This window comes from Trematomus bernacchii, unplaced genomic scaffold (genome assembly GCF_902827165.1).
Source record: "Trematomus bernacchii unplaced genomic scaffold, fTreBer1.1, whole genome shotgun sequence".
Lineage (NCBI taxonomy): Eukaryota > Metazoa > Chordata > Actinopteri > Perciformes > Nototheniidae > Trematomus > Trematomus bernacchii.
The window spans coordinates 416,346-436,628 of record NW_022987998.1 but is presented as its reverse complement, the minus strand read 5'-3'; the positions used below and the strand labels follow the sequence as shown (position 1 = coordinate 436,628).

At 38.2% G+C, this 20,283-nt stretch overlaps 1 protein-coding gene across 1 annotated transcript in view; it reads right to left on the bottom strand.

Annotated features, from left to right (window-relative positions):
- si:ch211-186j3.6 (neural-cadherin) overlaps positions 1-20,283 on the bottom strand; it is a 437,178-nt gene that overhangs the window by 131,368 nt on the left and 285,527 nt on the right. Inside the window, 1 exon segment of the mRNA XM_034117220.1 lies at positions 7,180-7,457. Coding sequence (XP_033973111.1) covers positions 7,180-7,457 — 278 coding nt within the window.

Genomic DNA, 20,283 nt, shown 5'->3' with positions numbered 1-20,283 from the left:
GGTTGTCCTTAACCTGGTAAGCCCGGGAGCTCCCGGGGGCGGGGCTCCCACAACATCTTGCAAGAAACAGCGTCTGAGGGCTTCTTAACATTTAACAAACTATGAATGTGTCATACCCACTTAACGGGAAGAAACTCAGCTACCTGACGATATGAACCATTTCTACCGAAACAAAACACAAGTCTAAGTTCGAGCCTCTGAATGAGCACTAAGCGAAAGAGTGCTAACGCACTTAGCACATAACTCACGGTAGAAATATTTTATACTTCATTGGATCTGCACAATCTGAGCTGAGATTCCAATGGTATAAGTATCATCACTCCACGTCCAAAACTCGCGGCAGCGAAGGCGAAACCAGACAACGCACAACTTAGCTTTACGGGGCCAAAACAGCAAATACGTCTTACGTTTGCTGTTTTCTGATCAAAGTTGTGTTCAATGGCATTAAAACGCTGCTGAAGGTCAATCCAATGTCACTTTGAAATGATTACTGATAATCCATCATCATATTTATGGCAATAATCGTATTTTTTATATAGAGTGTGACGGAGTTTCAGGTTTTGGGCAAACTGTGTGCGCATCACTCTCAATCCTCAATGGTAATGTTTAGATGGATTTAGGAACTTCCCCTCGATTCTATTGGCTCTAACGGTTAAAAAGAGAAAAAACTCAACGGTAAACTTTTTCCCGATAAGTACAACAAGTAAATGTTAAGTATAAACACATATTCAAAAGATGTCAGGAAAGAAAATGCATACATGTCTAATGGAAATGTTGCAGTGAACAGTCACATCAGAAGACCTCACAGTCTTGTTAAGATTGTATTGGTTAATATTTACCAGGACATTTAACACCATCAAACTCATCTGATGGTGGGCAAGCTAGAGGATCTTGGGGTTAATATAAAGCACATTTTACATTGAAAAGGAAACTTAGATTGTCTACATTTGATGGTACGTTCAAATGGTTGAGAACTGTCTCGTTGGCTGCTTCACCATACAATTACCCACATCTGTGGTGGCATGGGTTTTGTAGTTCTACATTTTTTATGAACATTTGCATCAATGTGGCAATATTTTGTGCTTGTATATACAGTACTGGCTGTAACATACTGTATACCATTGATTTTCAGTCTCAAATCAAACATTTCATATTATACCAATGACATAGCCTTGGTGGGATTCTAAAGCATGACCACTCATCCTTCAAATCAAATCAAATCAAGTTTTATTTATAAAGCACATTTAAAAGCGATTTTTGGTCGAGCCAAAGTGCTGAACATGTAATAAAAACACATTACTACAATCACAATAAAAGACAATAAATTACAACAGATATATATAAAAAATAAAAATAAAACACAAGGAAAAGTCAGGAGTCGTGCTCCGCTCTAACTAGAAGGCCAGAGAGAAGAAGTGTGTTTTTAGTGTAGATTTAAAAACCCCTAGGGTCTGGGCCGACCTCACATGGAGGGGCAGAGTGTTCCAGAGCCTCGGGCCAGCTGCTGCGAAGGCTCGGTGCCCTCGGGTTTTAAGCCTGGTCTTGGGCACTACCAGCAGCAGCTGGTCAGCAGACCTTAAAGCTCTGGCTGGGGTGTAGCGCTGGAGGAGTTCGGCTATATAGGCCGGAGCCAGCCCATTTAGTGCTTTAAAAACCGAACCGAACTGGAAGCCAGTGTAGTGAGGCCAGAATAGGGGTGATGTGGTCACGCTTTTTGTGGCCAGTCAGCAAACGTGCAGCTGCGTTTTGGACTAGCTGCAGGCGTTTAATTAAGGCCTGGTCCATACCCACATACAGAGCGTTGCAATAGTCCAGTCTTGAGGTAACAAAGGCGTTAATAACCCTTTCTAAGTCAAAGGTCCTTGGGTCTTTATGAGGACGTTTACTTCGTTAAGTGGTGTTCTGAGAATTTCTTTGAGGACAATGTGATTCCAACAAAGGGAATGCCAATAGATTTAAGACATAATGCAGGAAATGTTCCATTTACCAAAGTTAACAATTCACAGTTGAAAGAGTAAATACTTACACAGAGATAGAGATACATGACTATAGTCCAATGAAGGTTATAATGCAAAGGTTACAACTGCTCAAGCAAATATTCTTTCTAATAGGTCTTGACGCAGATTTATTTATTTTATTTGCAACTGTTTCAAGGCTCCTGAGCTTTGGACTTTGTACGTTTGGTAACATGCACAAACATACAGGAGGCATGTTGCAGTACATGGTTAGCATGGTGAGGGGGGTCCTATGGAATGAACATTTGTCAGCTGCTCAGTTGTGTTAAGATTCTTAGTACGGCTGCTCACCCTCACTGCTTTCAACTAAACCAGATTGGCAAAGGAAGGATCCTATGAAGGAAAAAGTATAATAAGTCAGGTTTACCAGGTATTTTGATTCAATAGTAGGATTGTTTAAAGAGGTGTTGTATAGGTTTCTTTGCATGTCAATGGTCTGCAAAGGCTAAAATCCCAAATTCCATATAGTAAGTTTCTCTCCCACCCCCCCCCCCCCCCCCCCTTATTTACTTTTGTAACATGGTGACATCACTATGTAACATTTACACTTGCATTGGCTAGCGCTCCAACACATTGTACGTGTTAGCTAAAGGGCGGGACATCTCTAAGAGGTTGACCAATCACAACAGAGCCAGCCAGCTAACCAATCAGAGCAGACTGGGCTCTGGTTTCAGACAGAGGGTGAAAAGAGGTGCTGCAGCACAGGCAGTATGAGAAAAATAAAGATCTTTTTAAAGATTAAAGCATGGAGACATAAATACAAACATAAACCTAAAATAATTAGACTAATATGTCCTCTTTATTGATATGGACAGTTCTTGACTGTGTACTGCACTATGACCTCCCAAGTTTCCCAATTTGGATTATTAAAGTTGACTTTTAACATACTCTAACATGCTTAAGCAGATATAAAGTTTACCATGCCTTTCAATCTTGGGTTAATGTTAGCATGCTTCATTTGCCAAATAACACATTGTCATTAGTTTTGGAGGTATTTTGTCATAAACCAAAGCTATCCAATTGGAAATGTTGAACTGATGATGGCGTTGGAATAAATGTTAAGATATTTCAGTCTGGACCAAATTGGCCAAATGACAAACCAAGATCAGACAACGCTGCAATATGTTTCCCCAAATCCCATTTTTCTGATGCCTGTATATGAAAATACAAAAACAATTGGCACTGATTCTAATGATTTGGTTCACACTTGACTGAACAATCAATGATAAATTGAGTATTCATTTGTATAAACTGCTGCTTTTTAAACTACATCCCTCGTTGCCACCTATTTATTCAAAATTAAAATGGTTTTAGTGATTCAGTTCTAGCAGTTTTTAACAACTGTATCAAGGTTCAAGAATTCCCTTCAGCATGGATACAAATACTAATTGCAACTTCATTTGAATTCATCTCTACAGCAAATGGGTGACAAACAACACCAGCTTACTCTGCTGTTAATGAGCAAAATAAGTGTTCAAGGACCCGGGAGTTCAAATTAAGAGCTCGGCAGTTAAAGGATTATTAGAGCATTTGCTACCAGGGTATTCAATTAAAGGTTACCTTTCGTGGCAATGGGCAGCTCGTGTGTTTTGATGTGTTCATTCCCTTCCAGTTTTTAATCACCGATATCATTTGAGAGAGAATTCTCCTCTAAAGTAAACAGAGCAAGAACGCACACAGCTACACACAAACACCAGAGACATTTCCTGCAGCTCTCCCTCACGGTTTAAACGCATGGGCTTGGTTTTATGTTCACTCATTTAATTTCCTTCCATGCCCTATCCACCATGGCCCGACGTTGGAAGGAATGACTTGTTGACTTTTAGCTCATAAGAATAACATACCCTACCTCATTGGATTTATATTTCAGTTTAAATTACAGAAACTGCACAGACTTTTGTCAGAATCCTAAATCCTTTGTGAGACCCTCGGTGGGCACAATTACAGTGTGACAGCAACAGTGAGAACATAATAAGGCAAATTAAATAAATAAATAAAAAGAGTGAAGATATTAAATATAGATAAATACAAATAAAGACAAATAAGCACACATCCTTGGTTAAGAGTTAATATCTGCATTTCAACAGCTAAGTGAACATAATGTATATATTATCATATCTTAGAACGGCAACATCAATTGGAATTTTTTTTAAGTAAATTAAAGACCTATCCACTTAATTTGGCTTATCATTTTTAGTAGTATCACTGTTCATGTTTTATTGTTTTTATATATTTTAATTATGTTCCTCATTTGTTATTGTCATTTTGTTGTCATACTCGTCAAGCATGAAAGGTGCTATTATTATATGTCTTTATTTTTCAGTTTTTTTATGAGAGTCCATTATAGAGTTTTCAAATGTATTAATAATTAATTTAGTTCTCAATTATTTACATGATTTGTTGATGCTTTATTGATATATATATATTTATTTAATTGTATTCTATTGGTATTTTATTCAATTTTTTTTTATCTTTCACTTCAAAAAGCTAAATAATTGCCTAATTTGGGATGAACAAACTTTATCTAGCCTAAAAAGTACTCATCAGTTTGACTTGGTATTTTCTGATTGTACCTTATGAGCTTCTTTGCAGTTAAGAGATGTTAACATCTTTTGTTATTGTGATTGTAGTATTTATTACATGTACAGCACTTTGGCCCGACCAAAAATCGCTTTTAAATGTGCTTTATAAATAAACTTTGATTTGATTTGATTTGAAGAGCATCGGCTAAACTGGAACCTGATTGTATACACACCCAACCAGCTGACCCTCCCATAATGCACAGCTTCACTAGTCTGCAGGCCAGGACTTAGACCCAGCCTGCTGCAGCATTGGAAAGTATTCAGGTCTGGCAGAACCAAAGATCTGCCATAAAACTAGCCCAACAAGATGTGTACTGATCTTGATCTTTCTCAATGTTGTTCTTCAATGACAACAGTATGACATTTATGATTGATGTAGCTAAGCAGTGGAGAAGCTTACAGTGACATACAGTATATGTATTGCCCAAACAAACATATCTCTAAAATTCATTTTTGCTTGATTTTCCAATTTGTTCCCCATGCATTTTGATATTGCCTTTAATGTTCAGTATATCTAGATTCATGTCTTTCATGGTGGACAAGTTAATTTTGCTAATATCAGTGGAATTGCATGAATTTACAGTTTGTGTGTTCAAAATGGATAAGTAACCGTTCATTTTCACATAGAGATTTTGATTTCTTTCCTCTTAAGGTCAAATTGATGTCAGTAAAACCTGGATTTGTAAGGTCATTTTGTTATTCCTATTGTATTTGTGCAAATAACCTGAGAACATTGACAACAATGGGAATCCAACAAGACTGCAACATCAGACTGATCAACCTAATATCCTTTTTCCTATTCAAAAAACGTTAGATAAACAAACAAAAACAATCTGTACAATATCAAATGTACCGGAATGAGTTATTTACCTTGTTATGTTTTCATACTGTCCCAGTACACAGACATCAAAACGACAAACTCATGTTGTTCCTGGCAGATAATGGACAGAAACGTCCAGGCACTGTGCTTAATGCTCTCAGGGTACACTGGGATATCGGAAACCAGGTGCAGTGGATGTTAAAATAAATATCAAGAATAGCACAAATGACAATGTAATGATGTATCAAAATAAATGGTGGCATTTTGTGTCATTTAACTGACAACATTTGGTTTAATGCGAAATTTATTTTATTACTGTAATGATAGAAACTGTGCTAATATGCGATATACACTAGTTTTTTTTTACAATTTGTTAGCATTACCGGCTCCTTCAATACTTTTATTTGTTCACTTACTTTTTCAAATAACAGGCACATTTCTATTACCATACTGTACTTATTAATTTTACTTATTTGTAAGTTTACTCTTTTTCCTTTTATCCGTACCCTGCTGCTGTGACACCGTACATTTCTCCGTTGTGGGACGATTAAGGGTTGTCTGATATTCTGATTCTGATATTTTTAGGATGCCATAATGATTGTTTATTGTCCCATATAACCAATGACAATACATTATTATTCATTTGAGTGCTGAGTAATGCTACAGGAACAGTGATGATACAATGATTTATGGAGCAATGGAACACTTTTCCCCCCGTTCATTTACACTGCGTTTTTGACGTCAATTAAGGTAAACTGGTTCAACTTAGACAATTCAAAAGTGTTCCTTAACTAAATACAAACAGTGTTTGTCAATTTAGATATACACAGAAAAATAACTCAAGGCTACTTCAAACTGTGTGGAGTTTTACAGAATTGCGTCTTACTGGAGCCATTGGGTTCATATCCTCATAAAGAGGCCTCGACACAGGCAGCAGGAGAAACACAAAGGTTGAAATAATAATCTCAAACTGTGTCCCGCAAAGCCAGCCAAAAACAGAGAACAAACAAGGAGAGAAACTAAGGGACGACAGATAAATATCTTCCATCAACTAAATAATAAAACTCTCCTTTAAATGAGTTCCTTACATGGCTTCAACAACACACATAAAGCCATTCTGTGTAGAATCATGTCCAAGATGACCCTCTGCTTTCTGTGTGAATTCCCATCTCACCAAAGCTCAATCTGCTGACCTCCTTTACCTCAATCATATAGAAGTAAAAGCTAAAACCATTTCATTGACTCTTTAGGAAACAAATAATCATATAAGACACCATTTTATTTCTGTAAAAGATTGATGAAGTCGAGGTTGGACTCTAATAAACGCTAAGGTGTGTTTCTGTACACATATTCAAGTTGGAACGGAACTCAATTTCAAGTAAGAATCCACCCACAGCGATACCATCACATTGGCATGTAAACAGTTTCATAATAATGCATAATGGAATTCATTTATTCACATATTTACTTTATAGCAAATTCTGCTTTAGTGATATCGAAGCTTCTGTGAATGACTTGTGAGATTAAACAGCATTGATGCCTTGGGTTATTTTCTTTTTCTGCAGTGATAAAGTGAAAGGAGGATTACAAATAAACCAAACTTATTTAATCTGTGCTACTTCCTAAAAGGCTCTGCTTCCTCCGGGCTTGCAGGTGTGTACAGTTTGTAATTGGTTACTATCATAATGTCATTTATTGAATTGTATATAACAAATAAATGCTACTAAGCTCTGCCTCTCGGGCTGAGTTGAATTCAACTCACCTGTAGCCATGCTGGGTGTCCACACACACCCCGCCGTTGAAGCAGGGGTTTCTGGGATACGTGTTGCAGGGCTGATGGGACTGCTCTCTCCCTGAGCAGGAGCACACAGCCGTAGATTCCACCGTCACAGATACAAGACTCATGGTCCCGCAATCCACCACTGTGGGCGTGTCCCGCACGTTCAGGACGTTGCTGCAGCCGCCGGCCCCCCCACACTCAGAGCCCGGACACTCATCCACCCGGATCTGGAACACGTTGACCTGCAGGAACGACTGGAGCTGGATGGAGAAAGGAAGAGGAGCATTGGTTAGAGCTCTCTATGTCAACGTTTTAAATATATCACATTACCAAGGGGAAATGACCACGTTTTTCCCCAACGTCCTCCCTACGTCCAGTGTGGATTTTTGCCATGCAAAGAAGTGAAATGGCAAAGAAAGTGGAGTAACTGCCACAAGCTACATGTGTTGCATTGACAGAGGTGGGAAGTAGTGGAGTACAAATACTTCGTTACAGTACTTAAGTAAATGTTTCTGGTATCAGTACTTTACTCCACTACTTATTTTTGTGATGACTTTTTACTTTTACTTCTCACATTTTGAACACAAATACCTGTACTTTCTACTTCTTACATTTTCAAAACAGGCTCGTTACTTTAGTTTTAATCTGTGTTTGGTGGCGTGATCATTATTATTTAGAGTCATTGCGTGCCTATTGTCATGTCTCGAAAGATCATTTTAAAGTTGTATTCTTTAAATTAGCTTTTGTCATGTCCCTTTGTCTTGTGCCTTCCTGTTTTTATTTTGAAAAGTAATTCTCCCTCTTGGTTTCTATTTGGTCACTGTGCTCCTATGTGTCTCCTGCGTTTATGATTGTCTACACCGCCCTGATTGTTTCCACCTGTGCCCCTTACCTTGTGTGTATATATAGTCTTAGTCTCCCCCTGTCCTGTGCCAGTTCGTCTTCTCTCATGACTTGACATACCAGCGTACCTTCAAGCCTGATCCACGTCCGTTGTTTTGTTTCAAGCTCCTTATTGTAGTTATTTAGTTTTCCTCGAAAGAGTGTTTTAGTGTTTTTCCATAGTTTAGTTTAGTTTCCCTCTTTAGAGTGTTTTTTTGTTCTCTATCTTGTTACTGTGATATATCCAGTAAAATACTGTATTTTGAAACCGTCTGAGTCTGAGTTGTGCATTTGGGTTCATGCCTCTGAGTTCACCCCTTGACACCTATTGATTTGAACACGATCCGTGTATCCACCACTTCCTGGTCTTCTCTAAAGAAGAGGGACCAATGAAAACGTTGTCATGTTGCCGTTGTTCAGCATGGAAACATTCATTAGCTAACAATGACATTATTGTTCTATTAATATAAAGGGAGGTCAGGTACTCTTTAAAACAGCTGGTAGTTACTTTTTACTTAAGTACATTTCAAAGCCCATACTTATTTACTTTTACTTGAGTAAAGAAGTTTAGTCAGTACTTTTTTTTAACAGAGTATTTGTAAACACGAGTATCTGTACTTCTACTTGAGTAAAGGATGTGTGTACTTTTGCCATCTCTGGTAAGGACCATCACTATCGTGCTATAACTGCACAACTGATCCATGACAAAGGTTCAGCACTCGTTGCTTTAGGTACGGTGAAACAGAGGAAAGACATTTTGCTGAAGCATGCACCAGTTTCTTGAAGTTGCACAGGAGTGGGAGACCTGGTAATCTCTGTGGGAACAGACAGAACTCTCTGTGAAACCAGCTTTGTCGATGCTTTAGCTAAGTTGCGGAAAATTGTCCAACTTCATGCCAATAATTCAGAAATCATGATATAATAAAGTACAAATCCCTCTGATTGCTCTTACCAGTCTTTCATGCATTTCTTTACTACAACCCCACACATGTTTTGGTTTTCTCCCCCCCCCCGAAAACAACACTATTTTAAACTAGTGATTAATCATGATCACAAAGTAATGATCCTGATTCAGTTAGACTATACTGTTTAGGTCAATTAAGGGAACCTGGTTGAACTAAGGCATTTGAAAATGTCTTCCGAAACAGACAATCACAGTGTTTGGAGGTTTATCGATGAGAACTGGAAATAACGTGTTTGGAACACGTTGACCTGCAGGATTGAGTGGCGCAGAATGGAGAAAGGCAAAGAAAAAGAAAGAAGGGCTGTCTATGTGAATGTAGCTCGCAATTCATCTGAAAACCATATGCCATTACAAGCTAAAAAACACGACCCAAATACCTTAAAAACTAAACTAATCAAACGCCAACTGCTAAATGGTCCGAAAAAACCTTTATTCCATTAGTTTAAAAGGGATTATAAACACATATGTGACAAAGAGAAAATGAGGGCATTCATTAAATGCATTTCAGACGAAAGTAACTTGTTTACACATAAAAAAGTAAATTGACAGTCTGTATTGTAGGCCTGTTTGATGTTGGACATAATAAAGCCCACCTAAATCTCAATACATTATTGCATTATTCAGTTACAATATAGTGTTATGATGATACATTTGAGATTTTGTTGGGTAAAAGTGATTTTAAAATCTGCATCTCTGGGAAGTGTAGTTGCGATAGTAGACATAGGAGCAAAATCTATTTGCATCTTTGTAAATCAAAGATTAAAAAAATAATAACATCTCTGTTTTAAAGGGGAGTGAGGTCTTGTGTATGGGATCACAGAAAATATTGAGTAATAATCCATTTTGTATAGTATGCTTTGGGGGTCCCACTAGTGAAACACAAGGTGACATTTTATGAGAAGCTTTATAGTTCTAACTAATGCAGACATATAATCGTACATGTTATATGTGAGCTGTACATCTGAGACCATGGGTAGTGTGTACCTCTCTTTGCACAGGCTGTCAAACCTCTCTGTCAAAAGTAGTGACAACTATTTCTCCACCCTCCCCCCCCCCCCCCCCCCCCCCGGCAGGGTAATTAACTGACTCTAATCCATCTTTAACATGAAAGCAATGTTCATGACTGCTGCACCTTTTGAGGTATGCTGCAGTCTCCTGTACTTATATGAGTCATCTGTACTTAGTTATTAAAACATGGTGACTAACCCTATCCCATTACAAAACATCAAGTAGGTTCTTAGCTAAATCCTTGACAGTGATTACGGTGAACCAAAACATATGAATAGTTAATCCATTGCTGTTATATCTTTTTCATATATATTTGTATATTTGCAAATCTAATTTCAGTTGTTCCTTTTGGTATTTCATTTTTCCAACACTTTTTTTATGGTCTATCCAATTAGATCTGTTGTTCACATTTTAAGCCAGCCATTGAAATAATTACAATACTCGTACATCCCCTGTTCATCAGTACGCCACATTCTCGCACTTTAGCCTTAATTCATATTACTTGTCAGGTCTTCCTTTGTAGGTTACGGCTCAACAGAGTAATGCTGAGCAATCTTCACCATCTGCTCCTTGGCACATTGACAAGTCATTAAAATAACAAAATAATCGTTCACCATGTTAGCCATAACCAACCACAAAATATAGCAACAGAGATGATCAAAGTGAGGTATCAGCTACCAACATTTTGCAATAAGTGGCATCAGGAAATGCAGACTCCCAATGCTAAACCTAACTGATGAGAGTGAGTAACTATCTAAACAACTTTCCTGGTCATTGTGCAGATACTTATGTTAGGTACGTATTCAATGAAACGCAGTGGTACTGGAGAGAAATTGTTTGCAGTGACCACACAAAAGACCATGGACTTGATACCGAGACAATTAGCTCTAGCCACTTTCTCCATCACTCTAACCCTAACCACACACCCTGCAACAGACTCTAGTAGAACCTGATGCTCTGCTTCACAAAGGAGAACCCCAGTTAGACGCCACACCAAACATTTTAGCACTACCTATTTATCACCCCCCCCCACCCCCCCCCCCCGCAAAAAAATAGCCCAAATTTAAAATGTAATTTCCTTTTCTCCAGCAAAAATACTTTAAATAAACCTTCTATTTCAAAACATAGCCCACATGGGATTAGTTTAAAGCACTCACAAAAACAACTCTGTGTCAAACTCCAAAAGTAGCAACGAAAACTCTTACTACCAAAACTTGACTTGGACGAGCCACCATTTTCTCACGTTTGTTTTAGCTAATTGACCAATAAGATATTAATATATACTTACATTAATACAATCAAGCAGTACACTTTATCCATGTTTTGATATAGGAATGTCTATTTGATATTAGGAATCATTTAAGCATGTCACTGCTAGGTTACACCAGGCAGATATGTTTTTGACCAGCTTAATTGAAAAATACTCAGCCCAGAGAAGAGTTTGGGAGAACTGAAATTGGCATAGAACACTTTACTGTGCATAGTAGTTTGTGTAGTGTATGATTGTGTGGATCTCAGTATGAATAAAAAGACAAACAAACCAATGAATAGATAGAGAGACTGACAGCTCAGGCACCCACACATATCAGTAAGCAGTCAACCCAAACCAGGTGTCAGCCATCTTTCCGGATTTGGGGGCAGGAGCTCATCAGGAAACTGATGCTGAGGCCGTCACAGAAACTGTCCCAACATGTACATTTAACACCATCGCTCAATGAACCATAACATCAGCTGTAATAATGTCTAGCTAATGTAGTTTACACGGGCCAATAAACACATGGGCGTACGCACCAACAAACAGGAAAACAACAGAATGCTGAGGTGCGAAGTGCAGATTCAACGGGAGGATGTGTTACACTACAGTAGACAGCTTAAGTCTAACAACTGGAGCTATTTTCTGCACCACTTCCTGATATAAGGCTAAATGGTGATGAGGCAGAAAGGAAACTATAACTCTCGAGGTTGAGCAATTTGATAAAGCACTGGAACGGTAAATGTAAATTAAATATGCACTAGTCTACCGTATTTTAGTTTTTCCTTATGTGCCGTCCTTGGCTTGTTAGAGTGACACAGGTCAAGGAGATTTCATACATGTACTCATGTAGAGTAGGCATGCACAAGGGCATGGACAAACACACACACACTCTCACCCAAATACACACAGACGCACTCAATTTGAATGTTGTTGAACCGTAAGAGGGTCACTCCATGCTCAATGTTCTGGACTGATTGGACCTCATTCAGACTGGATTACACTAACTAACCATGCACTTCACATCTATTCCACTTAGTCCACCAAATGGGCTGATCTGCCATGGCTGTAACCTTCATTGGTTGTGTTTTATGGATCATTGTTAATGCTTAATTACTCACATATCTGTATATATGTACATTCAGTGGATCATTGCTTAACTCCCGTTATTTGTTATGTCTATTATACTGTAAATACATGTTTATTCTTATTTAATTTGTTATTTTACTTGTATTCTTTTTTCCCCAATGTATATTCCATGTGTATTATCTGTGTTTCTTCTTATTCTGTTGCTGCCATAACATGTGAATTTCCCTACAGCGATAAATAAAGGTCCATCTTATCTTATCGGTTTCATATAAGTCAAGCACATTTGCCGACATACTGTACAGATGGAGCATCTTATTTCAGACTCCAGCTTACTGCTTCCTGCCAGTTACCTGCCTAAGACCTGCCAAGGACCAGTATCTGGGAATGTTAAGCCCTCCCACTATTTTCCAAGAGGGCGTTGCCAGATTTTCAATTTCAGGATTTAACCAGGAGTTGGCGCTTCCTTCACAGAAACAGGAAGACAGCTTTTCATGGACTTTCAGTTTTGTTTAGAAGAGCATTTGAACACATCAATATTTTAGATCAAATAAAGTATATCTAATCTTGTAATTCAATAATATATAGTCTTTATATATTAAATAACTATGGCCAATTCATCTGTTTATTCAACGTGGTGGGGGCCGAGGGAACCGGGCAGAGTTTTTTGCCGGTCAACGTGTGTGAAAGTTTAAATCTTCCTTATTGAGCTTTAAAACAAATGAATAACAACTATATATAATAATAAAATAAACACCGGCTGTTGTTATGCCTGCTGTAACGTTAAATTACTCCGTTCTCCGCTTAAGTAATTATGCCGTTACAAGCTTCATAGTTGTATTTATCATCTAAATTTGCCAAAACAAGTTTAATATTCTGAAAGCCAAGACTTTGTTTATTTGAAATCAGATGAAAACAAACTGTAACGGACCCTGCCGTGTTATCTATGATTACTATGCCTTACAGTACATTCATAATTTCAGCCGGAGGGAGGTGGGCGGCGCTGCGGAGGAGCAGATTGCGAGTGAGAGGTGCCTGTCATCTTCCCTTTACAAGCTTCACAAATGTATTTATCGTGTGATTTTGGAAATAAAAGTTTCATATTCTGAAAGCCAAGACTTTGTTTATATATTATACGTGGGTAGCTATGACGTCAGAAGGAGTTACCGTAAATGAGAGCTGCCGTAAAAGTGTTTCTAGGATTTCTAAACAAACTATTACAGCTGTTATAAAGCATTAAATAAAAAGTCATGAAAGAGATAAGGAGGAGAAAAGGTTTAAGGAAGTAAGCAAGGAATACAGAATGTCGAAATCCTCTGTTTCACACGATGTCGAACATTGAAGACAGAGGACGGCGGTCTCCCAATCAACCAGTGTTAATTTCGTCAACGAAAACTATGACGAAAAATGTTCGTCAACGACCTTTTTTACATGACTAAGACGAGACGATGACGAGCTAAAAATAGATTCTTGATAACGAAAATTTGACGAAATGTATATTTAGTTTTCGTTGACGAGACGAGACGGGACTAAGGTGTTAATGGTGGACTATCGGACATTCAAAATGCAGGGTATTTCCCCCCAAGTGTCCGTCTTGTCTGTCAAAATGCATCTTACATTTCTAACTTGCAATATCATTATTTCCGCTCTCTTCACTCCAGAAGAGCGATCTCCCTCTCTCTCTGTGTGCGGGGGCGGGGCCTAACAGACACGCTGCAGCGGCACACAGAGATCTGCCGGGGACGGAGCGTTCAGAGAGTATAGAGACACTCTACAAGACTCGATGTGGACAAAGCTCGTTTGCCATGTTTTCGCGTTAGCGCGTTGACACGAGTAGAGTAGTCTGTCCAAACAGCCGGCCAAAAGGCGTCATATTCAGTCGGAGAAATGCACAATTTTCGACTTCCTTAACTCGTAGCTCTGTTGCCCCAATTACGAGTAACGTTATCACATCAGGTGTGCAGAGGTGGGAGAAGTACTCAGATCTTGTAGCTAAGTAAAAAAATACCATAGTGTAGGAAGAGTTCCTCAAGTCAAAGTATGATCATCAAAATATATTTAAAGTAGCAACAGTAAAAGTAGTCATTGTGCAGATTGGTCCATTTCAGAATAATATATGATATGTTTTATAATGATTGATCATTAAAGTGTTCTCAAAGCTAGTAAAGGTGCAGCTAGTTTGAAGGACTTTGTATACTGCAGGGTAGCTTGTGAATTTACTAAAGTCTGAGTTAACACTTGATTATATTTCACATCATTCATCCACATCTGTAAAGTAACTAAAGGTATTAAATACATGTAGTGGAGTAGAAGTACACAGTAGCAAAACATTTAAATACTCCAGTAAAGTACAAGTACCTCAACATTTTACTCAAGTACAGTACAATATTTTAACATAATTATATATATATTTCATTTATTTCACATTTAAATAAAGCAATTAATTCGGTTAACAATTTGTTAGTTTTTTCCTTTAAAAAATAACAAAAAGTAAATACAAGAATACCGTTAAAGTACCGGATCGATAAGCAGTATTGATAAGACTAGTAGTACCGTAGAAAACCTTAACGATACCCATCCCTAGATATTACACAAGTAAAGTGTTAAGAGAGTGAAATGTTGCTTTACGAATTTCAACACTTGATGCTGTCACCTTGATTACAATGTCAGATACCTGTATTTGCCTAACTGAATTGGTTTAAAGAGAGAAAACATTTTGACTAAAAGTTGACTAAAATGTAATTTTTCATCGACTAAAAGTAGACTAAAACGTTTTGAGTTTTCGTCGACTAAAACTAGACTAAAACGTTTTGAGTTTTCGTCGACTAAAACTAGACTAAAACTATGAAGGATAGAAATGACTAAAATGTGACTAAAACTAATAACCATTTTCGTCTAAAGACTAAGACTAAGACTAAATCAAAAACAGCTGCCAAAATTAACACTGCAATCAACCCCACATTAGTGCAATTCACCTATACTTAACCCCAAATAAAAGAACCCAATAAAAACAGTTGTTAAATAATAGTGAAGTCACGTTGTAATAATAACTCATCTCTCGGTTTGAGTGTTCTTTTTCTGCTTTTCTGACTATTTCTCATTGTGGGGAAAAATAACACCCAGGGTCCTGATCGTTTTAATGAAGTTGAATACAGAATATTCATATTTGTCAGTGATTTCATGTCAATTCGGCGAACATAAACATAAATGATCGTGGTGAAGATGATGATTAAATTAGGATTAAAAATCGGGAGAGCCGGCTGCATTTCCTCTCGTTCGTTTTTTTCGACTAAACAACATTATTTTGTTAAATAACAACATGGTGATGTTTTGTAAATGATTACATGTGTTATTTAGCACAGACTATGATCCTATCCGTGACATATGCATCTTAACAAAGATCCGCTATACATTAGTACCAGACATACTGTACATCCAGCTTACTGTATCGAAGTTGATTTCACATGAGCTCCAGTGTGGAACCCCACTGCACCCCAATGCATCAATGATCCATTGCAGCTGGCTTCACAATAATTACATTTATTTATCACGGGGGCGGTATCAAGTCAGACTGGGGGCCGGCTCTTCATCACGAACCGATCACGGGCCAATCACGACCCTCGCGTTTCAAACTGTCTGAAATAAGATGCTCCATCTGTAAATAGTGGACGTGTTTTTTCCATTCAGAACTACCGGATTTAATTCATCACTGTAGAGAGTCAAATCGAAGATTAATGCTTCTATTCATTGGTTTTCCTTGGCTATTATGCTACTGAGAGTATGTGCAGCCATGCGGAGATTCAATAAAACACGGACAGCGATGTGTCCGATTGAAATGATTGGATGTGGCCTACGGTTTATCATAAAGCGTATCTATAAATACTCTCTTCCGCATTCTTTGTGTTCAGTCTTACATGACAGTTGATCCGTCCAACAAAAAAGGTGTGGATGTGGATCTAAGTGCCTGATTTGTATCTCCTTTTGAGACATGTGGCACTGAAATTAGACAGACTTTAAAAGGACTTTATTCTGCCAGTTCCCTAGTAAAAAGTCTGGATTGAGCCCATGTGCAAATTGAGCCACTATTTTTTTTTAATTGCACTGAATCAATACATACAGTCAAGGTACAAAAAACCTTGGTTGGTGATTGGCTAATGGTTACACAAGCCAAAAAATCGTTATGACATCACAAAGTGGCCAAAATCTGATCAGCTCATTTTCAGACAGGTTTTTATATAAATGGATCAGGACAAAAAGAGAGAGAATCTTTTTTCCTGAAACCTTCAGAGTCTCTTTACGCAGAGGGGACACATGTTGATGTATAAAATATATGAAAAAGTGGATTTTGCACAATAGGTGACCATAATTGAAGCAGGAAGGCGGAAAGCATCGTTTTTTGGTCTTAAACTTTGAATCTTATGTCGAAATATTTCTGATCTCATCGTACAAATTCAAGGTTTTATCAGGTGGGCTAAAGAAAAACAGCATACAATACAGAATAATGCAAGCCTTACCCTTTAGAGAGTATATGTTACAATGTCATAACATATCAGAAAGTTCTGATTACAATATTTATACTTAAAATGTTGCTTAAATAAAAAATTGTTCATGTGGTGTGTACTGTGTACCATTTGACATTATAATGTAAGAAGTTCAGAAGGGTTTGTTTTTAGACAAATCCTGAATATTTTGGCTTCATTGGAATCTATTGTAATGTATCGTTTTAAGCTCACTGTGACTGAATGAAGTGCACTATGCGTATCTATATTATAAAACACAAATGCATTATTAATTGATGGACAGATGTAAATAAGAGATGGAGTCCGGTCAACGGGGTCTCTCCTTAATGTAGGTCTGCTGGTTCCTTCCGAGCACAGGATAATGGATCCTTCAATTCCTAGACATTAAAAGACAATGAGACATGCAGTGGGAGAAGGATGGGGGGTGCAGGAGACGAAGAAGGGAGTCAAACAGTAGGGAGACACCTGGGAATAGCGATGAAGTCATGCTGGGTGTCAGGTGGTTCAAAAGAAGTCGGTTGACAGCTGAGATATTCACCAGGAAATAACTTCTCTTTGCCTGACACATAATCTTATAAAAAAATGAGTGATTCTGTTCAAGGACACCCAAAAGAGTGCTACATTCATGCTTCAATTCGTCTTAGGTTGGCATGCCAATAAGACATTTTCAATTATTTATAGAAAGTATTGTTTTTCTTTCATACTTTTTCCTCTTTTTAGGTGGGGCTGTACTGTGCATTGTGTCATTTTCTCTGCATATTATACTCAAGAAAATGTTCCATCTATAGACATTTTCTTTTCTTAACCCCCAAAGCCTAGATGAAAATGAATCAGCATGCTCCATCGTATAGTCTCCCAAATGAAATGAACTGAGGCATACGTTGGGTCTTTCAAAGGCGGAACCCTGTATAGCAAGTAACAGAGGACGAGGGGGACGTATTGTTCCAACGCACTAAGAAGTGCGTTGGAACAATCCTCTCCAGGACCACATGAATAATACCAAGATGAACTTTGGTAGAGCGCCATACCAATGATTATTAAAAAGTCAGAGAAACCAATGTAGCATCATTAAAAGTCAAGCAGAGCGAGCGGGACTGAACACACTGAGGGATAACTTTCATTATTCAAGAAAAAAGCGAGTGAATAAAGATTTTCTTTTTTCTTTTTTTCTGAGGCATTACTGGAGAATATGAATAATAGGCACCACTTCATCTCCTGCATCCCTTCCCCCCTCATTTCACCCCTTCCCTAACAGCTCCTCCGCCCCCCCACCCCCCTCTATCTCTCTGCTTCTCATTCATCCTCTCCATCGCCACGCTTCACATCTCATTCTGATCAATGTCTTCTCCGGAGAACCCTGACTGAATTCAGATGAAACGCTCTGCGCTCGCCTCACAAATCACACCTGAGAGCCTGAGCTGCAGCAAGCACATCTTCCTCTTCCTCTCTGCTTCCTCTGTTTCCATGATTTTCCAATCATCAGAACGTATTTGTACGTTTCTACTCTTGTTCCAAAACCATCTTTCGCATCGTGTCTTTTTTCGACAATAGTCACGAGAAAAAGAGGGAGAAGAAGCTAAGAGAGGCCAATGGCTGAGTTCGTAGATTGACCTGAACTGACCACCATGGCCATGACTGGACACACACACCCAATAACACACACATACACTCACACACACACATGCAAATTCTGACGGGCTCATTTCCTCTGAGGGCATCGGGTTAGCTCTTTCTCTTCCTCTCCCGCGGGATACAATTCAACTTTCTATGGTTCAAGCTTTCTCTCTCACACACACACACACAAAAAACCACACACACACATACTCTCATTCAGACTTTTGAAACGTGAAATGAGGTCTGACTGAGACCAGCGGCCAGGCAGCTTCGGTGTGATGAAGTGAAACGTTTGTTTTCCACTAACTCTCCTCTAGGTAATGATCATGTGCTTTTTTTCCATTCTGCCCGGCCTGCCCTCTCTAGTGGCTCGAATGAAATGTATTAATACACTTTAAGACTGAATAAGATCTATGTAACGTTATACACCTTTCTCTTTTTTAAACTGCACAGTTCAACTGGAGTTTTTATCCATTTCTTCCTGCGACTGCAACAGCCAGAGTATTACAGGGATAATCCACACTGAGCAAGAGTCAAATTGGGTTGGATTTAAAAGGATGTTCGACACTAGAATATGAATCAAATCGAAATAACTTAAAAAATAAATCCTGGGTTGGCCCAGAAAATAACTGTCTGACACAATGGCCAAAAACCGGTCCCATTTCGCTGTGTCCCAGATATCAGAAATGGTTCGGTTAAACCTGGTTGAGGCTGATCTTTGGATACCAGTAAACTGTGTATTACTGACACTAAAAGGAAGTACAAAATGTTCACCATGGGTGTCCTGTTCAGACAAACTGTACAACTGTGGGTAATATGAATCTGCCATTAATTAGGCAGTTCAAACCATTTAAGGGTCTTTTAGACACAGTAGCAGTGGGCTTATCTCTCTGTCTCTAAATGTACATTTGTGCTTCTCATCTTCACCTCTGTAGGAGAAGAAGACATGTTACCTTACTCCAGAATGGGACACCTGAATGATGTAAGCTAAACAAGTAATTTGTGTGACTGAATGACTGAAATGCAATGCAATTAACAAACATTTCTATTCATCTTTATTTTTATTTTGCATGGTCATTGTCACATTCATATTACTCATTTGGTTTGATTCAAGTCATCACCACAGGACTTCATCACCCACAATTTTTTATTTTGAATATAATATTAAAAAGATATTACCTACCCCAAGAAGGTCATGATTTATAGCAATTTTAGTTTCTCCGTTAGTTTTTTCCGTTCGTCTGTCTGTCTGTCTGTCTGTCTGTCTGTCTGTCTGTCTGTCTGTCTGTGGGATTAAAACAAACGACTGACCCAGTGAAATAGTTTTCTGGCAGTCCATGTGATTTAAGCACTTGTGTATGAATAAACTAGAGATGCCACACTGAAAAACATATGTCTCCTCCTGGCGAGAGTTGGTTAAAGAAGCAACAGATACCACAAAGTCACAGCCACACATATTACATTTCTGTTGTTTGAGTCTGTGCTCAAGCTCAATGATAATGAGGTTAAAGTGTCAACTCTGAGCTTTAATTGGATAGTTTATACATACACATAAACAACCCCACCATTTAAAGTGGGAAGAAATAATTGGGCAAGTTAACATAAAGTTACACAAAGTCATAGTACTCAATATTTAGTTTAGGCAGAAAATACAGGGAACAAAGGTCAGCATGAAATTATTTGATTCTTACTTGTTTCCGGTGTTTTTGTCTTCTCTTTAATGAGTAACAAGTAAATACCACTCTTCCATCCTAAAAGCA